This window comes from Periplaneta americana, chromosome 1, assembly GCF_040183065.1.
Source record: "Periplaneta americana isolate PAMFEO1 chromosome 1, P.americana_PAMFEO1_priV1, whole genome shotgun sequence".
NCBI classification, from domain to species: domain Eukaryota; kingdom Metazoa; phylum Arthropoda; class Insecta; order Blattodea; family Blattidae; genus Periplaneta; species Periplaneta americana.
In genome coordinates, this window is record NC_091117.1 from 165,705,616 (window position 1) to 165,729,054 (window position 23,439).

Sequence of the window (23,439 nt, forward strand, 5' to 3'; positions counted from 1 at the left end):
TATTTAATCACAGATTTTAAATTAATGAATTCTTCTTTTTCTGTTTGAGAATTGTGCCGTTTGTAAGACAGAACTGTCGAAACCCACTAGAAGCGCATACACAAGTCTCGGGGCGGGCAGGAAATACAAGTACAGTACTGTATTCGTTGATGGATAACCAATAAGAATTTGTATTCATTTCACCTGCCACACCTACTACCCTTATTGGACTGAACTTTCAATTTTGTTCGGTCGAACTTCGGAGAGTCCACTGAATTGATATTCAAAACTCCATCTTAAGATTTCGTTCTTATCATATCAAAATTACGACGAGAAAGTGATTATTATTATTATTATTATTATTATTATTATTATTATTATTATTATTACAATAATAATTAATGAATAAATAATAATATGGGGATCATCAGTGTGGTTTTAGGCGTAACAGATCAACCATTGACCAGCTATTTTGTATTCGACAGATAATGGAGAAAAAATGGGAGTATAAGGGTACAATGCAGCAGTTATTCATAGATTTCAAAAAGGCATATGACTCGGTTAAGAGAGAAGTTTTATATGATATTCTTATTGAATTTGGTATTCCCAAGACACTAGTTCGATTAATTAAAATGTGTCTCAGTGAAACGTACAGCACAGTTCGTATAGGTCAGTTTCTGTCAGATGCGTTTCCAATTCACTGTGGGCTAAAGCAAAGAGATGCACTATATCCTTTACTTTTTAACTTTGCTCTAGAGTATGTCATTAGGAAAGTTCAGGATAACAGAGGGGGTTTGGAATTGAACGGGTTACATCAGCTGCTTGTCTCTGCGGATGACGTGAATATGTTAGGAGGAATTCCACAAACGATTAGAGAAAACACGGGAATTTTACTGGAAGCAAGTAAAGAGATAGGTTTGGAAGTAAATGCTGAAAAGACAAAGTATATGATTATGTCTCGTGACCAGAATATTGTACGAAATGGAAATATAAAAATTGGAAACTTATCTTTCGAAGAGATGGAGAAGTTCAAATATTTTAGAGCAACAGTAACAAATATAAATGATACTCGGGAGGAAATTAAACACAGAATAAATATGGGAAATGCCTGTTATTATTCGGCTGAGAAGCTTTTATCATCCAGTTTGCTGTCAAAAAATCTGAAAGTTAGAATTTATAAAACAGTTATATTACCGGTTGCTCTTTATGGTTGTGAAACTTGGACTTTTACTTTGAGAGAGGAACATAGGTTAAGGGTGTTTGAGAATAAGGTGCTTAGGAAAATATTTGGGGCTAAGAGGGATGAAGTTACAGGAGAATGGAGAAAGTTACACAACACAGAACTGCAAGCATTGTATTCTTCATCTGACATAATTAGGAACATTAAATCCAAACGTTTGAGATGGGCAGGACATGTAGCACGTATGGGCGAATCCAGAAATGCATATAGTGTGTTAGTTGGGAGGCCGGAGGGAAAAAGACCTTTAGGGAGGCCGAGATGTAGATGGGAAGATAATATTAAAATGGATTTGAGGGAGGTGGGATATGATGATAGAGAATGGATTAATCTTGCTCAGGATAGGGACGAATGGCTGGCATATGTGAGGGCGGCAATGAACTTCCGGGTTCCTTAAAAGCCAGTAAGTAAGTAATAATAATAATAATAATAATAATAATAATAATAATAATAATAATAATAATAATAGAACTAATAACATTGTTGAAAGACTTTGTTCATATCTTTCTTTTTGTAAATTTCCTTATACAAAATGAGCCAATGAAACGGGAGATTTTAAAACTGATTACTTTGAAAGGAAACTTTAACTTTACATTTAAAGTACACACAACAGCATTTACCTGTACCTCATGAAATTCTTATTTTCTTAACACTACATTCCGCAGGTGGAACCCATTTCGTTGCACACATTCTTCAAGTCTAAGTCTAGCAGTGTGACTGGTCGTACCATCTTGCTAAAACCACGTGTAAGAGAGGATTATGGGCAATTTGTGGAGACAAAAATTCTTGAATCATTCCGATATATTATTGTGATGTTACAGTAACAGATGTTCCATTATCGTCCTCAAAGATATAAGGACCGGTGATTCCAAATGGCGCTATTGAAACTGTGACTATGACACTGTATATAATGGTTCCTCGTGCATATCATAAGGATTAGTTGGTGACCAGTATCGAAAGTTTTGTTTATTGACCTATCCATAGAGATGAAAATGAACTTTATCAGTCATCAGCACATTGTGGACAACATCTTCGTTAACATTTAGTCATGAACTGTTGGCAAGAAGTCATGCGGTTTACTTCATCAGCATCTTTTAATGTCTGCACTATTTTAATCTTGTATGAATGCAAGTGTAAGTCCTTATGAAGAATTCTTCGTATACTGGTGGTTGACAAGCCAAATGATATTGCATGACGACGGGCAGAACGTTTAGGGCTACGAATCATAGTAACTCTTACGGCGTTGATGTTTTCTGGGATACGTACAGAACTTTCCTACTTGGAGACTTCTTTAACGCAGAACCAGTTACTTCAAAGTTCTGAATCCAGATTTTTATTGCATGGGCTAATGGTATCGGATCATTGGGATGGATATTTGTAATGACGTCGAAATAGCAGTTGTGCAGCAATGAAACTATTATTAGATCTGTTGATTTCGTGAAAAGAGGAGACACCATAAGAAGATATATTAAACATTAATTAAAACATGGCCATACTTTCCATTTTTCAATAAAGGCATAATTCCCATGAAAGCCAAATGCATTTAACGATATATAGCCTATTAAAATCGAAATAATTTTGAATTGTATTCTCATAGTTATGAAACAAAAGGTATGAATGCTATAAGATTGTTTGAACCAAAATGAAACACTGCTACAGTATTTAATCATAGTAGTAATTTAGCCCCAACAATATATAACAAGTTTATATTTAAATATCCTAATCTTGTCAATTTTAATAGTTCTAGTATTAAATTAAAAAAATTATGTATGGATTTTATAAAAATTGAAAAATTGTAAATTTAAATTCATATATTCTATTGCGTAGTAGACATAAGATAAATTGTATTATATACTTCTTAATTTCAATTCAGAAATCCGTCCCTGAGCACGAGTTCTACTCTTTCAGGGGCGAGCTAAAGTTTTTCTGTTTATATTATAATTTACGTTACAGTTATTAGCAAAATAAATAAAACCCATTAACGAGGTCATATTTCCCGTTTTTAGTAAAGAAACGAAAAAAAGGAGGTACTGAGACCCGAACACTTCACAAGTTTGTTTTATGCCGACTGTCGCATCGGTCTTCTAATAACTTGCGTAATGAAAATTGATGTAAAATTGCTGCCACGAGTACATATGTAAAATCACTTCTCGTAGAGATACATTACGTATAGGTACTGGTAAGATAAGAAGCAGATTACTAGTGTGACTCATGCTTATCTAGCGGAGTATTTTGATTGGGAGATAGAAGTTGTTAGATCGGCAAATCATTTTAACCTTTTCAGATCTGATGTACATTATAATGTACATTGTTTCTTTTTTTCTTTTTTGGGATGTCTTCGATACTTTTAAATATTTTAAAAAATTCAATGTGATAGAAATAGAGAATATTATTTTTGAAACATTTATATACCTGAATTAAAAATAAAATTAAAAAATTTGGGGCCCCAGGGGTCAAAATTGTCCCCAAATTTTGATTTTCTGTAAAGACTTGATTTGGGAATTTTGGATCCGCAGAATGATTATGGGACCAGTTTTTTTTTCAATTTTTTTAATATAAATTCAGGACTGAAGGGGTTAAATCGGAATAAAGAAGGAGGAGAAAAAACAATAGTCAACTAAATCTCTGGCTCTGGTTATTGAATGGTTTTCAGAGGGTCAATGAGCAGGGAATTCCAAATTGGATAATAAGACTGGAATGAAATCGAAGTGCAGGCATGTATACGTACAGGCATGAGCACATGAGCACTGTGTTTCTGAATAGCCTCCTATTGGACAGGAAACTTGCCGCACCATACACTGTCTCTTTCTTCCCTTCCAGCTTCTTCAGCAGTTCGGCAGCGTTTTCAGGGAGAGCAGTGCCATTCTCTATAGCAATTCGTTGCAGCATTCTGAGACATTCCTTTGTCCTACCCCTTGAGATGTACCATCTCGGTGATTCTGGAAATGACCTACAAGGAGGAATAAATTGTGATCAGTGTCACAGAACTCTTATTAACCCTTTCAGCTGGTGAATATTAATTAATGTGCTTATTAAGCTTCCGTTTTGCAGGATCTAAAACAGTTTAAATTAATGAAGGTTGGAACGGAGAAAAATTCTCTCCGGCACCGGGATTTGAACCCGGATTTTCAGCTCTACGTGCTGATGCTCTATCCACTAAGCCACACCGGATTCCCTTTCCGATGTCGGACTGAATCCTCTCAGTTTAAGTTCCACCTCTTGGGTTCCCTCTAGTGGCCGACCCTCATGCACTGCGTCACAGATGTGTGGCAGTGGCACAATATCAAACACATTAATGTGCAGAGGTGCACTCATTACGAGTGACTAAGTGGCCGGGATCCGACGGAATGAGCGCCGTCTTAAATCACTTAGGGTGCTACGCATAGACATTTCGCTAGCCCGCGCTACGAGTGTGCTAAACTAGCCCCAGATATCGACTGATTACTTGTACAGGATTCATATCATTCATCGCTAACACTGTTTTATGAATGCGAAAAACGTTAGTTCGCTGATCATCCACCGGAAGCCCGCGCTAAGAATTCTATGAATATGGCCCTAAGTGATTATTTTCTCCCTTCCACCCATCTTTCATCATATGATGACGCAGAATTTCTGCATGGAAATATCATATGTACTTCTGTACATCGTAATATATTTAAATTAAGTTTTTAGATGTATTCCTTAGGACCGATTGTATAAACCATTTAATCTTAGATTAGAGGTTAAATTGATCCTCGTTCTAGCTGAACTTGGAATTTTGTGTTTTATAAAGTCTAATCTGAGATTAATTTGTCTTAAACTAAAGTCAACTTTGACGGAAGAAATTTCTCCGATTAAGTTAGATAATCCAAGTTCAGGTATTTCTTTCTGTTTGAAATATACAAGTGGCAGATTGTGCAAAAAGAATAACCATTATTATTAATGTTAATAGACATGGTAGATACATTACATACCTACATTTTTTCAATTTCTTGCCTTAATACACAAACATTCTTATATTTTATAAGGCTTTATCGTGTTCAGCAGTATGAAATAACATAACCTATAATTATATTCTGTTTATAACAACCATTAATTATTAATGGATTTGATAGGTATACATTCATAAATTTTCAATGAACTGTATTACTAAACGAAAATTGTCGTTTTATAAAGCTCTATTATGTTTAGCAGTATCAAACACCATGACATGATAACAATTTGGAGAACGGTCAACCTTCTTCTTATTGTCCGCCATTATTTACAATGCACAAAACAAACCAGTGTTTTCAACAGAGTGTACGGAAAGTTGCCAAAAAGTAATTGGAAAGTCGCTTGATTTCTCATTATCAACAAAGAAAAATTCAATTTTGTCACAATGGGGTGCTAAAAAGGTCGCTAAATCCCTATTTAAGCCATATAACAGTTAAAAGAAATTGTCGTTGAAAAAGAGTTAAAGTCGCTATATTGGCAACACTGAACAAGCCTGTACAACATGGCCCGCGCATCACATACTTCACCTGTTTATGCGATGTTGCCAAATCCTTTTCACGTGAACTTAAATTGCATTTGAACCAAGGTAATTTGATCGCAGAAAAGTTTTATTCAATAGAAGAAGTGTCTGAACTCGGTTCACTTTCCGATCTTCGATCAAAGTTGATCTTTAGTCAGGGAATTTTATACAATTGGGCCTTAGGATTTTAAAATGCCAGTTATGATGTTAAACACTTTTTAGGCTGCAAAGTAAGTTTCAGCACCTGATCATGTTTACAAGCATTATGTTAATGCAGCTCATCTTCGAACATCTTTGGTTTCAGAATATGTTAAAGTAAATTTTTATGTGTCCGTTACTTACTTATAAGCCAAGAAAATTAGAGCGCAGGGTACTGATGAAAGGATTGTAAAGACTTTCCATCGTCCCCCCGTCGCCCAGGCAACCATCGGCGTGAGGCATATCCCCGCCGTCCATCCCACGCACTGCAACAGTGCGATGTGGGCCCTCTTCTGCACAGAAGAAATCTCCATCCCTGCACACGTCAAAAATCCAACCATTATAGTTACAAGATAATAGCCTACGCCCTCTCAAAATGCTAACGCATGAGCAGGACGTCGATGACAACTTACTCCAAATTCGCCAAATTTAATTGTCAACATGTTATTAAAGTTGGACTGACTTTGAATAAATTTCTTAAGTGGAATGGTGAAAATGGAAATGTGAGTAATGTCCATTTGTCTTGAAGCTGATTTAAGGGAAGACTCCACTGAAAATCATGACAATTTTTCCAAATTTTTTTTAGCTATTTCACTTATTCAGAATTTATATTTTCATACCCTAAATGGATTCAGCTCAATTCTGATTACAAATGCTCGTATGTTTACACTTTTTAAATTAAGGCTGGAAGGGGGCGTGGAATTTAAAGAGCTGTCAAAATTTTTTTTTCATCGAAGAATTCTTTTTTAAAATTTCTGATTACAAATCTAGTAACTTTTTGTTGGCTCCTTGAAGTTACTAGATGAATGTATCGGAGGAGAATATTAATTTACATAAATATTCATTTTATTTTCAAATCTATTTTTCTGTGTTCATTTTTGTTGATTCAACACCAACTTTCTTATGCCAAATACTAATCAATCTGGATGAAATTTTTACTGCAAGTATTTATGAAGTAGCTGCATGTTTCTATTAATTTATTTTGTGAGATATGCTGCTAGTTTATTTTATTAATATTTTTCTTAAGAAAATAAACTAGCAGCATTAAGAAAAATATTAATAAAATAAACTAGCAGCATTTCTCACAAAATAAATGCATAGAAACATGCAACTACCTCATAAATACTTGCAGTAAAAATTTCATCCAGATTGATTAATATTAAATTGGTATAAGAAAGTTGGTGTTGAATCAACAAAAATGAACACAGAAAAATAGATTTGAAAATAAAATGCATATTTATGTAAATTAATATTTTCCTCCGCTACATTCATCTAGTAACTTCAGGGAGCCAACAAAAAGTTACTAGATTTGTAATCAGAAATTTTAAAAAAGAATTCTTCGATGAAAAACAATTTTGACAGCTCTTTAAATTCCACGCCCCCTTCCAGCCTTAATTAAAAAAATGTAAACATACGAGTACTTGTAATCAGAATTGAGCTGAATCCATTTGGGGTATGAAAATATAAATTCTGAATAAGTGAAATAGCTAAAAAAATTTGGAAAAATTTTCATGATTTTCAGTGGAATCTTCCCTTAATTACATCCGCCCTATAGAAACTGGAGCAGTTTACTCTTTATGAAAAAATATTACTCTCCCAAACACATTCGATTATTATCCATTCGTCTCTGTGCTTCGTTGTTCATTTGTTTATTGCGTTTTGTCCGTCCTTTATTTTATGTTTCATATTTTTATAATTTCTTTTGTTTGTTTCCTCATTTGTTTGTCACTAATTTAGATAAGCGATGGGCAGATTCCTACAAGATTGAAACGTCGTACATATTTTATTCACGTGAAACCGCTTCTCAAACGAAACGGTACCATAACACGTAAAAATGAGATAAGGATCAACGAATTATTTTGATGGTTGAAGCAGTAATTAGGAGAGGGTGAGACCGATTTATTAGCGAAGTGATACCTCCATATTTTTATTACAAGTATTCGCGGGGATGTTCTGGCGACTTCGTTAGAATTAGCTTCCCCACACAGGTGTTTCGTCACTTGTCAGCATCGGACAGATTTAGGGCCACCTTGAGCGGGGTTTCGTATAGAGACTCGATGAAGCATAAAGCCGGAGTTAGACTGGACCCGTGGGAAAGATACTGCCAAGCTTGGGTTTTCCAAAGAACGGGTATTCTTGCGAGATATACAAACTAATTTGATGTTATGGGAAATCCAAAGTCTAAATTTAGAAATGACATATTTCGCGCCCAATAAGAAGAGATCTTGGTCCAGCTTATGAGGTCACTTTGGACCAATAGGGAATAGATTTTAGGCCAGTTAGTGACGTAGTTTTTAACCAATAGAATAGTTAGTTTTAGCGTAGGATAGGTTTTTATAAATAAGGGTGACGGGGAGCGGAGATAACGACTACTATTCCGCTTCGGAGCGGAGATCAGAAAAACAACTTCACATCGTGTCGGCGGCCCTACATACAGGGCACAAGCACAAGATCTCATCGTGTCGGCGGCCCTACATACAGGGCAGAATAACTACTTCGTTTCGTGTCGATAGGATAACTACTTTTCTTCGAGTAGACGGCGCGACATCTTTTTTTTGTGTCGGCGGCCCAACTTAATAGTCTTTCTTCAGGCGAAGACTCGATAGATTGAACTTTGTCATCGGCAATACTACTCGCCAACATTTAGGAGCTTCGATCGTAGTGTACGGGACAGAGTATTGAATTTATAGTATCGGATAGAGCTTATTCAGAGCTGCAACTGAGTCGATACAGAATTGCGACCAACGATTGAAGTATAAATCAGCCGGAAATACATACTCTAGGGTTTACCAAGTGAATACAATAAACTTATAGTTTTGGAATTTACACTGCCTTTTACATAAGTAGCTGGCTTGCGATTATTCCCGACATCAACCTACACCACAACCGTACCTCGGCTACCCTGAGTGAATCTCACGCAACATCGAGACGCACCCACCCTCAAATGGCGCCCAACGTGTGGTCACAATAACCACTCACCCTCAAATGGCGTCCAACGTGGGAACTCAATAACGACATCCCACCCACAAATGGCGCCCAACGTGGGGCTCGAAGGAAGACAGCTGTTCCAGTGACCGGCCCCGGGTGCGAACACAGCACCAAACAACGAGGAGGACCGGACGGAGCAGTTCAGCCCTGCATAGCCGAGGAACGACGCTGGAAGGCGGGAACAGGACCAAGCCATCGCGACATCACGACAACACTAGAGAAGACAACACGGGGACCACCAGAGAAGGCGACTCGGAGAGGCGATGGCAAGTATGAATAGAAGACGTATAAATGTGTATATATGTATATGATATTTTGGGGGAATAATTATAAAGTGTATATGTTTCAATTTCTGGTGTGATATTTTGGGTATATATATGTTTTTTTTTGTGATATTTTGGGGGAAAGAGTGAAATAAATGTATTGCGTAATTTGTTAGAAGTGAATAGAGTGCAAATACCGGCCTAGTTAGATTATTATTGGGAAAGCGAGCGTCGGATAGATGACAGAGTAGCATATAGATGATACTACGTAGCCATAGGAGTAAGGTAGTTAGGAAAATACGAGAAAGACGAGGAAATAGAAACAAGGGAACCATGGAGCAAAGGAAGGACGAGGAAATTATGGAAATTAGGGAGGAGGTCGAGAATAACGCAGGACAAGAAATAGAGGGAGAGCGAACGGTGGAAAAGCAACAGAGTAGAGACAGCGGCAAAGGGGAAATGACGCTAGAGCAGTTGTGGGAGCAGATGAGACACTTCATGGAAAATAATTCAAGGGAAAGTAGAGAACAAATGAAACAAATGGAAACTAAATTAGAGAATAACTCAAGGGAAAGTAGAGAGCAGATTCTGAGGGAAAGTAAAGAACAAATAAAACAAATGGAAACTAAATTAGAAAATGACTCAAGGGAAAGTAGAGAGCAGATTCTGAGGGAAAGTAGAGAACAAATAAAACAAATGGAAAATAGATTGGGGGAAAGTTCGAGAGAGATTAGAGATCATATTGCAAAATTAGCGGAAAGAGGAAACAAGATGGAGGACAAAATAGAGAAGCTAGAGGGGAAATTAACCGAGAATGGGATCGGAATGGAGAACCAATTGAAGATAGCTATGGATAGGATGTCAGAAAGTATGAAGGATTTAGAAGTTAGAGTTAGAGATAGCGCTACCAGAGAGAATAGCGATCTAAAATCAGCTGTGGAGGAAACGATAGTGGAAAAGGTTCGGGAAATTCAGAATTCGGTGGAAGAGAAAATAGGTGAGATGGATCAGGAAGTGGACGGTCTCAAGCGAGCCATAAAGAATAAAGAAAGGGCGGATAACGAATGTTTGGAAGAATTAAGAAGTAAACTAAACTCAATAAACGACGTACTAAATGGGGGTAGTCCCGCAAATTTAAGCGGACATAGCAGCTCGGACCGTGCAGTTTCTAGACAAGAGGGCACAAGTGAGAGCCCGGCATCAGGTAGCAACATAAATGTAAGACATGTTAACAATAGTGTTGGTGAGGAATGTCAGACCTCACGGGATGATGTGCGTAGTGAGTTGATAAATGTAAACGACAAGGCATATTTAGGCCGTCCCCAGTACCCCACTCACATTTTGAATGAGATTGGTTACCCTATTTTTGATGAGGTTGAATTTTCAAACCCACATAACTACATAAGTGAGCTAGAAACGTACTTTAGAGTAAGAGGGGTGCCGGATGACTTAAAAATGACTGTCGTACGAAAGAGCCTAAAGAGCCGACCACTCAACTGGGCGCTAGTGGCCCTAGGGGATAAGGTCACTTATGAGGAATTCAGAGAAAAATTTTCGGAGAGATACTGGGGACAAAGACAACAACAAAGAATTAGGAAGGAAATTAATCAGAGCAGGTTTGACGCGGGAAGAGGCGTCTCTATGATAGATTATTTTCTTGAACTGGTTAAGAAAGGGAAAAGCCTCAATCCGCCAATACCGGATTCAGAGCTGATCCAAACTGTGATTTCGCAGTATCCCGAGAACATAAGATATAATCTGATCGTAGCAGGGCCCCGAGACTTCGGGGAAACAATAGATTTATTGACTGCGCTGGATGGTTCGGACGCCACGCACTATGAATGTAGTGGACAGGCAGATTATGAACGTGGCAAAGGAAAGGGTTCAAGCCCCACCGACCAGAAAGCGGGGAAGGGGGCAAGTACGGCCTTTTCATCCCCAAGGACAGGAGCCCAAAATCAGAGTAACTGGGGTGGTGACAGGAGCCCCAACAATGCACATAGTCGGTACCATAATGGCCATAACGGAGGGAAAAGTCCCAACAGGGAGAGAAGGATTGACCCGCCCTTTGGGGGTCCTTACAATAATAGTAGGAATAACCAAAGTAGTCATAACAGGATGAGAAACGACAGAGGAGGTGTTGGTCCCGTGCGTAGGGTTAACCACATACGATGGTACACGGGAAGACAAGAAAATGGAAATAATAGGCTTAGAACCCAACCACACTGGCTTCGGAACAGGAATTACAGACAGGGATTCTGGCAGCCTAATTTTAGCAGGGGACCGCAAAATCGAGGTGATTGGAGGAGACAGGAGCAGGAGAGAGATAGGCGAGGCGTCCTACAAGAAATGGCCTCACAAGGGTGCAATAGGCCACCTACACAGTGTAACGTGGGACAAAGCAGGAATAGAGACATGAACGGACGTCAGCAAAGTCCGGTCAGAATGAGTATGGGCCGGGAGCCTATAAATTGTAGAAATAGAGACGAGGTAGCAGTGGAACCGACTGCATCGCACTCGGGAAACTGCTAGACAGAAGTCTCAAGGGTTCGGAGATTTCTGTAGCTAAGTGCAGTAAGCCACTGTCAAAAGAATCCACCAACGCGGTAAGCGTAAAGAGACAGAGCGAGATTACTAACCCAGAGTTAGAAAATAATGGGACTTATGTATTGCCTTATATAGATGCTAAAATATTTGGGATAAAGTGTTGTGTGTTGTTGGACTCGGGCTCCACAAATAATGTATGCAGCTTGGAATTTTTTCAAAAGGTTAGGCATTCAGGAATAAAACTGCAAACGTTACCCATATGTTCACTGTACTGTGCAGGCGCCCTAAGCAAGAAGAAGGAAAAGGTAAAATATCAAGTATGGTTCGAGTTAGAGTGCGGAGACGTGAAATTAAATGCTATTTTTCTTGTGATACAAAGGTTGACTACCGACATCATTATTGGAGTAGAAAGCTTTTATGAATGGCACGCGCTATTAGATTTCAGGGAAAACAGACTAGGGGTTACGGCAGGTAACGGCAGTGTAGGCCATGTTCCATTCAGTAGCAATAACGCTCGAGCTGAGCTAGACGAAAGGACCGCGGGAGAGATTGAATTACAGGAAGAGTTATTTTTTGTAGAGCACCTCAAAATTTGTAAGAATGTAATTATAGAGGTTAATCCGTGGGAAGGTAATGAGGTAACTAGGGGAGTGTGTCAAGTAAACTGCGGAGAATGCGAGTTGTGTATCGGCGAATTAGTCCAGGCGAGACAAATAGGACGCAATCTCATTAGCGGTAGGGCCAGATATTGTAATGAGATTTCGCCGGGCGATCTTAGACAGGTAGACGCGTATAACAATAGGAAGACAGGTACTTTCGAAATAGTGAGAGATAAAGTTAACCAGGCACACGGCCTGAGTGAGTGTGAAAGAAAACGCCTAATGGATGTTGTAGGTAGCCATTTAAATGTCTTTTCAGACGCGCCGGGTCTGTGTAGAGTGTATACACACAAAATTAAGGTGGTAGGAATGGAGGAATTTCGGCATAAATGTAGACCCATCCCCCTATCTTTAAGGGATCAGGCAGACGAAGTCATAAATGATATGTTAAAAGACGGAGTTATAGAAGTATCGGACTCGCCTTACGTAAATGCATTGTGCTGGGTTAGAAAGCCGAATGGAAGCTTAAGAGTAACGATCGATGCCCGACACGTTAACTCGTTTTCAGTTAAAGATAATTTCAGGACGGAGTCAGTGGACACTTTGTTAGGCCGTATCAGTGACTGTTCTATATTCACTAGTTTGGACCTGACCAGTTCGTATTGGCAGATTCCGCTGGACGAGGACTCGAGAAAATTCACAGCGTTCCTACATAACGGGAAAGTTTATCAGTATACCCGATGCCCATTCGGCATCGCGAGTTCTGGATCTGCGCTACTAAGGGCACTTGACATAATTTTTGGTGATTCGACGAAAGGTTTTCTGGCACAGTACATTGACGATTTTCTTATATATGGCAATAATGTTGATAGGCATATTAGAGATATTGATTTTGTACTTACTAAATTGAGAGAGGCTGGTATGACAGTCAAGCTGGGGAAAACAGCATTTTTTAAAGTTGAGACAGTTTTTCTGGGTTACGTAATTTCGTCTGACGGAATTAGACCGGACCAAGAGAGAATTCAGAGCATTTCGAGGATCCCGCCGCCGCGGAACCGGAAACAGGTTCGTAGGTATCTAGGTATCCTACAATACCAGAATCGGTTTCTCGTCAATTATGCTAAGCATGTAGCCCCACTCAGAGCATTATTGAAGAAGGATACACCCTTCAGGTGGGGGTCGGCAGAGCAGGAAGCATTCGATCGAACGAAACTGCTTTTCGCCGACTCAATTCTGTTGGAAAGGCCTAACGACAGCCTACCTTTTCAGATTTATACGGATGCGTCTTCATATGGATATGGAGCAATTCTATGTCAGACAGATGAAGATAATAAGCGACATGTGATTGCCACAGCTTCTAGGGGACTGTCGCGTACCGAAAGTAACGCATCAATTACGGAACTAGAGATTTCTGCTGTGTACTTCGCACTACAGAAGTTCCGTCAGTATATCTTTAATAGGCAGATCATCATATTTACTGACCATGTAAGCCTAGCTTTTCTGAGTAGATGCAAATTGACGAACTCTAGAATATCTAGATATGTGCACGAGATTTTGGCTCATGATGTGACGATTAGACATATTCCGGGGGCAGACAATATTTTTGGTGATTGTCTCTCTCGTTTGAATTCCAAATCGGGGCTACCGGAAACTATCACCGCCCCCGCGTACGAAATTGCCGTGATGAAAATTGATTCCACGAGGAATGGAGCTCTGACGGGAAAATTTCGGAGAATTGCAGATTTGCAGCAGGAGGATTCCACGATAAGGGCCTTAATGGACAAAGCTAGAGAAATCTCACAGGTGAAAGATGAAGTGTATGGATTGCGCTCTGGTATCTTGTATAAATTGCATGGTAGGGATATCCAGAAGTGGAAGATATACATACCTGCGAGTATGGAGAATGAACTTATAAATAACTTTCACCTATCTATGTGTCACTCTGGGAGTGATAGGATCATTTTAACTATGTCAGAATCATTTTATATTAAGCAACTGTCAAAGAAGGTTAGAAGGGTAATATCTCGTTGCGAGGTCTGCCAGAGGGCGAAACCTCTAAATGTAAGGTATGACAATGTACCACAGGTCATTATTAGGGGTAAAAAGAATGAACTTGTAGCAGTGGACGAACACGGTCCAATGCCCACATCGTCCTTCGGACACAGGTACATATTTGTTACGTACGATGTATTCACAAAATTTGTAAAGATTTACCCTTTAAGAAATATCTCTAGTAAGTTGTGTGCTGACAAGCTGGTTAGAGATTACATACCGACTTACGGTCCGGTAACAGCGGTGCTCAGTGACAATGTGTCGGTACATAAATCGAAAGTGTTTTGCAAAAGGCTGGAAGATGCGGGCGTGAAACTATACAATTGCTCCGCATACTTTCCCAGCGGTAATCCCTGCGAAAGAGCGCTTAGGGATATATCATTGTACCTCCGTGTTCTGTGTCACCGAAACCATAAGGACTGGTTTAGGCAATGTGAGGTGATTGAGAGAGTCATGAACCACTCTATCAATCCAACGACCGGAATAGCTCCGATCAAACTTATGTTAGGGATCGATCCCGATCCTATGATAAAGAGTTTGCCGCAGGCAATACAGGAGGGTGAGCCTCCTAGTGCGGAACTACTGTGTAAACTAGCTTTCGACCGAATCAGGAAAAAGGCTGAGTATAGACTCGGTAAAGTTAAAAGATATCGCCACAAATGGGAGCCCACACCCGGCGATTTGGTTTTGCTAAGGGACGTGAAGTTATCTTCCGCCCTTAGAGGACGTTACTCACGCATGGAGCTACTGTACAAGGGGCCCTACGAAATTAAAAGTAGATATGGAGACCATACTTTTGAATTGGTAGAAAGGGGAAAAAGTAAACCTGTTGGTAGGTACCACAAGCAACTCTTGCGGCCTTTCAAACAGGAGAGGCTAGGAGGCAGGAATGAGAAAGAGTAGGATGGTTAGTCTCACGCGTACAGCTAGGTGAACCTGTACAGGGCGGCTGGTACAACCAAGCACGCAGAGTGTGTAATTGATCAATTAATAAATAAATGTAAATATGTGAATGAATGGTATTGTACATATGTAAATGTGGATATAAATTGTACATTGTTGTGCTTATTGTGTGAGAGTTGTGTACATAGAAAGGCTTGTGAAGATATATGTAATATTTATTGTAATTGTTTGTAGTGACATTGTAATCTCACTGTATTGTAAATAATGTGTTACCGGCTGATCGCGTGGGGGAACTATGAGGCTAGTTATAGGCAGAAAGCGGGGACATCTCATAACATTGGAAACTCTTTCGGGAATTTCCAATGGTTACGTAGATGGGCATTTGAAGCAGTAATTAGGAGAGGGTGAGACCGATTTATTAGCGAAGTGATACCTCCATATTTTTATTACAAGTATTCGCGGGGATGTTCTGGCGACTTCGTTAGAATTAGCTTCCCCACACAGGTGTTTCGTCACTTGTCAGCATCGGACAGATTTAGGGCCACCTTGAGCGGGGTTTCGTATAGAGACTCGATGAAGCATAAAGCCGGAGTTAGACTGGACCCGTGGGAAAGATACTGCCAAGCTTGGGTTTTCCAAAGAACGGGTATTCTTGCGAGATATACAAACTAATTTGATGTTATGGGAAATCCAAAGTCTAAATTTAGAAATGACATATTTCGCGCCCAATAAGAAGAGATCTTGGTCCAGCTTATGAGGTCACTTTGGACCAATAGGGAATAGATTTTAGGCCAGTTAGTGACGTAGTTTTTAACCAATAGAATAGTTAGTTTTAGCGTAGGATAGGTTTTTATAAATAAGGGTGACGGGGAGCGGAGATAACGACTACTATTCCGCTTCGGAGCGGAGATCAGAAAAACAACTTCACATCGTGTCGGCGGCCCTACATACAGGGCACAAGCACAAGATCTCATCGTGTCGGCGGCCCTACATACAGGGCAGAATAACTACTTTGTTTCGTGTCGATAGGATAACTACTTTTCTTCGAGTAGACGGCGCGACATCTTTTTTTTGTGTCGGCGGCCCAACTTAATAGTCTTTCTTCAGGCGAAGACTCGATAGATTGAACTTTGTCATCGGCAATACTACTCGCCAACATTTAGGAGCTTCGATCGTAGTGTACGGGACAGAGTATTGAATTTATAGTATCGGATAGAGCTTATTCAGAGCTGCAACTGAGTCGATACAGAATTGCGACCAACGATTGAAGTATAAATCAGCCGGAAATACATACTCTAGGGTTTACCAAGTGAATACAATAAACTTATAGTTTTGGAATTTACACTGCCTTTTACATAAGTAGCTGGCTTGCGATTATTCCCGACATCAACCTACACCACAACCGTACCTCGGCTACCCTGAGTGAATCTCACGCAACATCGAGACGCACCCACCCTCAAATGGCGCCCAACGTGTGGTCACAATAACCACTCACCCTCAAATGGCGTCCAACGTGGGAACTCAATAACGACATCCCACCCACATGGTGCAAAGTGAAATAAATCACGTATATAAATAAAATAGTTGTATTAATTGATTTAAACAATACTGTTATTTATGATGTAGGCCTATATATTTTTCTACAATTTAAAATATATTACTTGAACATAGAAATGTTAACATATTTTTAAAAATACAACATACAGGAATGCTTCTTAGAAAAGATAAATTAAAATTAAGACAAATTGATTTTCTAGGAAAAATATATTTAATAATGCATAATATATTGATAGTATATAGGCCTAATAGGAAATTCCCAAATTTACATTGGAGATCCTCAGAAAATTAAAGATTCCTGAAAAGACTCTTCAGACAATTGCATCAACCAATTTAAAATCTTCGCTGAACATCATAAATCACCATCTATATTCATCTTTATAATATTCAGTGTATATTATTTATTTTGAATAAATTTTTATCGTTTTGATAGCTACTACATCTTGTCGCAGAATATTATTATTTTTAAAAAATTTCATTATGTATTATTATTCATTTTCTTTTTTGTTCATTTGAATTGATTAGGATGCCGATATTTTAAATACAAGATTTGGACGGCTATCATTTCGATATATTACTATAATCTTAGTTCTCTCGCAGACTTATTGTGAAGATCATTCAAAAGGGCTTCACGATCCATTCCCACGACATTTCCATACTGACTGATATGGTATGTTTCATAATGGGCCTCTAAATGGAGTTTTCTAACAGTGGTGATAACGTTTCCGTACATTAAACACTGTTCTCCATTTCTACTTTCGAAAATAAATAATCACTTTCTCACAGAGGTTTCAGTTGAGACCTTGAGCATCGTTTAATACCGCTCATGCTAGCCATACTGTAACTGAATCACGAAAGCTCTCTTTATATACATCGCTGATTGATTACGTATTTTAGTTCGCTTTTTAAGTGCTGTAATATGCCTGTCAGTTACCTACAGTACTTTTAGCGAAACAAGGAAAATCAAGAGCGCCTACAGGCTAGGGAATATTCTGGTCAATAATACGACTGAAGGCACTGAATCCTCGTGTGTCAATTCACACGAATATTCATCTCTGATTTAGAGCTTTGTCTCTTCCTTTATTCATTTGCTTGTTTATTCGTTCAATTTCTTGTATTGCCCATTCATTTCTTGGTATATAAGTTTGTCCGTTTATTACTTCGTTCGTATAGTCTTTTATTGTCCATTGTTCGCTTGCTCCTTTGTTATTTCGTATATATCTTTTATTCGTTTTCATTTGTTCATTTATTGAATCGTTCAGTCATTAATTCACTGCTTAATTAATTAAATAAGAAGAATAGTACCCATATAACGTGTAAAGGCTGATCCACAATAAACCAGAAACGATAACCAGAACGAGAACTGGAAGCGGAGGACTTGAACGTAAGATTTTTTATTCACAATAAACCGGGAACGGAAACCGCTATGCATATCGATATGTATGTCAATAACGATATGTAAAGTCGATATTACGCATTCTGATTTTATTTGTATATAACTGACCAATGGCGTTCTCTCATGAGAACAAACCAGCCAACATAAACACAGGTTAACCAACTTCAGAATTTATGGCACAGAATATTTAAGAATTCAATTCTCTTGGTAATTATGGTCATATATATGTATCAACGTATCATTATCAGTGGCATAGCCAGGCTAATTATTTTGGGTTGGCCAGATATGCAGGTTTTAGAAAGTACCTGACCCATCTCCTGACAATGCCGCTGCCGTCAACTCTCTTGAAACTCATTCTCGGAAGTCTTATTTTTCTTATTTAATAACATGCAAAATTATGATAAATAATCATGCAAGGAATACGTATACAAACGCTTCATAAGGTGAACTGGAGCTGTCGAAATTTCCTAGCAACGAATCTGTCGATCCCTGATGATGGGTCCTTCAACAAATTCAAACTTTTCTCTCTCTCAATGCTGGATAGAATTGCTAGATTACAAAGCCTTGTGCTTGACATGATTGTCGAATTTTTCTTCGTTTCAGAACTTTGAAAAGTTTTATATCATTGTCTTAATGAATTGAAAGTTTTATATCATTGTCTTAATGGAGACTGAGATGCTTTCGATAATGAATTTGCAAGAGCAAGAATATCGTCTAAACATACCAAATAAAATAAGGTGTCAAATTTTTCTAGCTGGTGTAACAATTCAGTAGCCTCCACGGCTTCCTTCTTTTCATCGCTGCCAGACAATTTTTTTAGGCCAAATCCAACACAGTTAAATTGGCTCTTGAAGAAATGAACGCATTTTTTACTTCTTACCTTAATGCTATCGACTGTAACTATTGCTCTGGATCCATGGTTTAGTTTTAATGTTGAGTATTTTCCATGAAAAACGCAAATTTCGCAATTTTTTGGGTAGGCCTGGGCCCACCTGGCCCACCCGCTGGCTACGCCACTGATCATTATATTGAAAGTGATTCTATTCTACTGAATTTCCGAGTTAGTTAGAAACGATGAATGAAGAAGAAATTATGTCTTTGCCTCCTTGTTACAAAATATACGTTGATCAAATAGCTTTATGATGGCAACAGAATGAATCTAGTAGGCTGTGATCGGAACGAGAACAGCAACGTTGAAACTTGGGCAACCTCACGTTTCCGGGCTTCGGCAAGCTTCTCATTATTTGTGAATGCTGACATTTATGTATATAACTTACATTTTAACAATTTTTCCGTTCTCGTTCTGGTTCTCATTTCCGGTTTATTGTGAACCAGCCTTAATAGATTATTGTTAGGATTTGGCTGTCCGAAGGACACGGAGATAGTAAAGTTAATTGTTAATTGTTTATTGTTAATAAAATAACATGGACAAAATACAATCTTAGTTCTTCCCTGAAGGAGTAAAAAACTCGTGCTCAGGGAGATATCTAAACACAAAGATAAACACAAAGATAATTTTTTGACACAAACTGGGTCAAGAAAAAAAATTACAGGAATAAATTAAATTTAAGAATACAATTTCAATTTTAACAATTTAAGTCATACAAATACATATACATATTAAATCAATATATATTCTTTAAAAATTAAATTCCTAACGTTATTTTTTAAATTTCTGATACTAAAATTTTCCAAATCTGGGTATTTATCAATTATTTTATTGTATAACCTTGGACCAAAGTAGGTACCATGGCTCAGAGCTGTGCTTGTGAAACACTTTGGTTCCTCTAGTCGTATAAAATCGGATCTTTTAGTTCCATATTTATGATGATACAATTTGAATTTATTGCGGTTTTTATGTATGAAGATTAATAAGGCAATATAATAAATCTGTTTAATTTTCAAAACATTAAAATCAGTAAACAAAAACTCAGATGAGTATTCAATTGGTTTATTAAGGAATATTTTAATAATTCTTTTCTGAATAAGTATTAGTGGAGTGAGATTAGAATTACAAGCATTTCCCCAACCTACAATTCCATACTGGAGAATGGATTGAAATAAAGCTAAATAAATGAGACGTAAAATATTAACTGGTAAATATGACCGAAGTATAACAAAGATATAAATTGTTTTACATAATCTATTGCATAGATATGTAATATGTTTGTTCCTTCGTAAGTGTTGGTCGATCGTAATGCCGAAATACTTAACTTCTGCGGATTCGGTTAATATGGGACATTCACAATTTTGAGAAGAACAATCTGAATGATGTTAAGAATGGAATATTACCTATGATGAGCGGCGACTGGAAGATGACGCCAGCGGGCAGACTCGAGACAACGTTGGCCGCCAGGAATAGTGTGTAGATCCCCGCGGAGAAGACGGCGACGCAGCGCCCCAGAACTAGCAGAAGCACCCCCAGGAACATTACCGGACGCCTGCCGATTCTGTGTCCGAGCAAACCATTGACGGACGTTAGCCAAATTGTTAGTATCAAGGTCATGAAATATAAGTTATTAAATCTTAGCTTAGGCAGAAAGTGTATCATATCAGTAACATTTTCGCTGTTAGAATAATCTTAATGTAAACACAAGCACGTGGCTGTCATACCCGTGATAAGCTACCAGTCGAAACACTCACGACGCAGGAAAAATTGTTCCATATCTGAGGACCATAACCTTGTATTTATTAAAAATACTTAATTTTAGCAAGTAAATACGATAGAACATAATACTTGACTCATATGTACAACCAGTGGCGGTTCCTCGGGGGAGGGAAGGGAGGAACGTCCTCCTCACATTTTTCACTTAATTTTAGCAAGTAAATACGATAGAACATAATACTTGACTCATATGTACAACCAGTGGCGGTTCCTCGGGGGAGGGAAGGGAGGAACGTCCTCCTCACATTTTTCTTCTTTTGAAAGTAAATACCAAATAAAATATGTGCCTTCAAATTCAAGGAAGATTCGATAATTTTTAAGTTCACAGCTATAAGAAAACCACGGTTGATCGAGTTTTAAACGATGTGCGCTCATGTGCTGCTAGAAAACTGTGAGAAAGATGCGAGATTGTTTGTGTGGAGAAAAGCCAATCCATTCCTCCTTTGCTGCAGTTAGCACACATAGACAACAGCGCACCAGCGGCCAGAGAAAGAAGCAGAAATTTAAAGCGAATAAATGAACGGAGAGGGAGGAGATCCTCCTCTGAATCAGCGCATGGGCGGGAAATAGAAACCGACTGGTCGTGCAGCAAGCTCGCTACCGCTGCCATCTAACGCTCTTGCATTCAATCAGACTATAACACAACTATATAGGAGGAGGCACAATAAAACAGTTTTAACGCAGCGCTATGAAAGACACCATATAAACATTTTTTTAAAATTATAAATCAAAAATTTTATTCATTGCACGTTATATAGGCTACTATTTATGGTTTGAAACTTTCAAGGATATTTGAAAGTTAGTGTTTATATAAAACAAAGAGGAAGAAGTTCTACGTTAGTAACGCAGATCTTTCTGGTGCCTGAAAGTCACTTCCGTTCATTGTGTACTAGACAGGGCAACAGCCAAGTTGTCAGTTTTGTACAAATATATTTGAAATTGAAAGTAAGTAGGTACTCCAAACTACATTATTTTTAACATAAAAAATTGGGCACCGGCAACTTTGAACAAAAATGGCAGTATGACTTTACAAGAACTGATATTCTTCAAAAGCATGTGATACTGAACTTGTAAAATGTACATGTGGCAACACAGACCACGTGGGTGGGTGCAGTGTTCTCGCTTTCCTCAGATTATTTCCCATTCCCATTTACGCGGTTCCGATTACGTGTTAGTTGCTATAGTCTCTTCCAACACGTGTGATGCTGCAGTGTGCTCGAAAAATGCTGCGAGGTGAATTTCCTTGTAATTGTTAATTTGTGCAATTATTCAACAATGAATGGAAGTGAAAACATTATATTTTATGGAAAATTTAGGAAACTCAGTTTACAAGAACAGATTATTGCTATACAGAAGGGAAGGCCAACCCCAACACTACCTGGTCTTACATGTGTGCAAGTTAGCTAATTTGTAGCATATTTCATTCAAGAAGGTGTAATTTCCTCCTGTTATCTTCTTTCCTCCTCTTAAGAAATACGCAGGAGCCGCCACTGTGTACAACGTTATGTAAAAGATATGGTACTTGCATATTTGTTAGGCCTATTTACTAACATTTTCCCAACGAAGCGGATGAATACAAAGCGTAACACCAAGGTAGTCTGTTCTTGTAATGAACTGGTGTCACTTGATCATAAGCTTGTTGTCTGCGTACTCTCATAGTATTATGACTTCTGCATCCCCATCGAGTGTGGTTAAATACAAGGTAACACTTAGTCCGACAGCTATTGGCCTTAAACGAAAGTTTAAAGTAATTTAATTAAGTTAAGTAAAAAATACCCGATTGTTTCCTAAGCAAACGGATGCATAGTAGTGAGATTAGGCCTACTTTGACGAGGAACGGGAAATGTGTAATATGAAAGAGAATGTACAGGAGTGGACGGGATCACGCAATGAGAATCGGTGGCGCCAAGCTGCGGCCAGTCAAGTCTCTTTTCACTCTCGTGCTATTGTTTACTGTAGGATTATTCTAACAGCGAAAAGATTATAGTAATTCTCTTAAAAAATTGCATAGCCGCAATTTTTAATTTCAACAGTTAAAATGGAACTCGCTGTTAAGTGTATTTACAACAGACAAGTGCTTAAACTCTAATCTAGTATCGTACGTAACTAGTAGTGGAATAAATATAGCACTGCCAAACTGGCAAACTGGTATGGCAGTACTTCATGACGACAAGAAATGGTCCTAGTCAGTTTTTCTGGAAATAATTTTTATGAGAGTCGTAATATGAAATCAAACTCACGCGTCACCCATTTGTCCGATGAACATCTCACCAAGCACCTCGCCCACCTTGGCGAAGAGCAGAGTGTTGGGCACGTACAACTCCTTGTCGCATACCCAATCCTCCTGGGATGTGACTGTCTGCGTGTACCACGTGGTGTCGTAGTCCCAGCCGTGCTGGCACGGAACTGCGGACAAAGAATGTAACGTTTTTCAACATAGTGTTAGGTTTATGGTTTTGGACACATTTTACGTGGCATAATGCTATTAAAACTATTGATATTTTTAGTCTAGTTTCATTAACATAGAAACAAAATTTCCGATTCCAATGTAATAATTATAGGA

The 23,439-nt window shown here is 38.4% G+C and overlaps 1 protein-coding gene across 6 annotated transcripts in view; it reads right to left on the reverse strand.

The window, feature by feature from the left end:
- The window catches only part of LOC138703350 (carcinine transporter-like), a 45,461-nt gene that overhangs the window by 7,197 nt on the left and 14,825 nt on the right, over positions 1-23,439 (reverse strand). For all 6 annotated transcript variants that reach the window (XM_069831156.1, XM_069831176.1, XM_069831161.1 and 3 more), the window contains exons 4-7: positions 23,117-23,282; positions 20,504-20,661; positions 6,051-6,222; positions 3,945-4,166 (exon numbers count right to left, since the gene is read on the reverse strand). In XM_069831156.1, the coding sequence (XP_069687257.1) occupies positions 3,945-4,166; positions 6,051-6,222; positions 20,504-20,661; positions 23,117-23,282 (718 nt within the window). The remainder of the gene's footprint in view (positions 1-3,944; positions 4,167-6,050; positions 6,223-20,503; positions 20,662-23,116; positions 23,283-23,439) is intronic.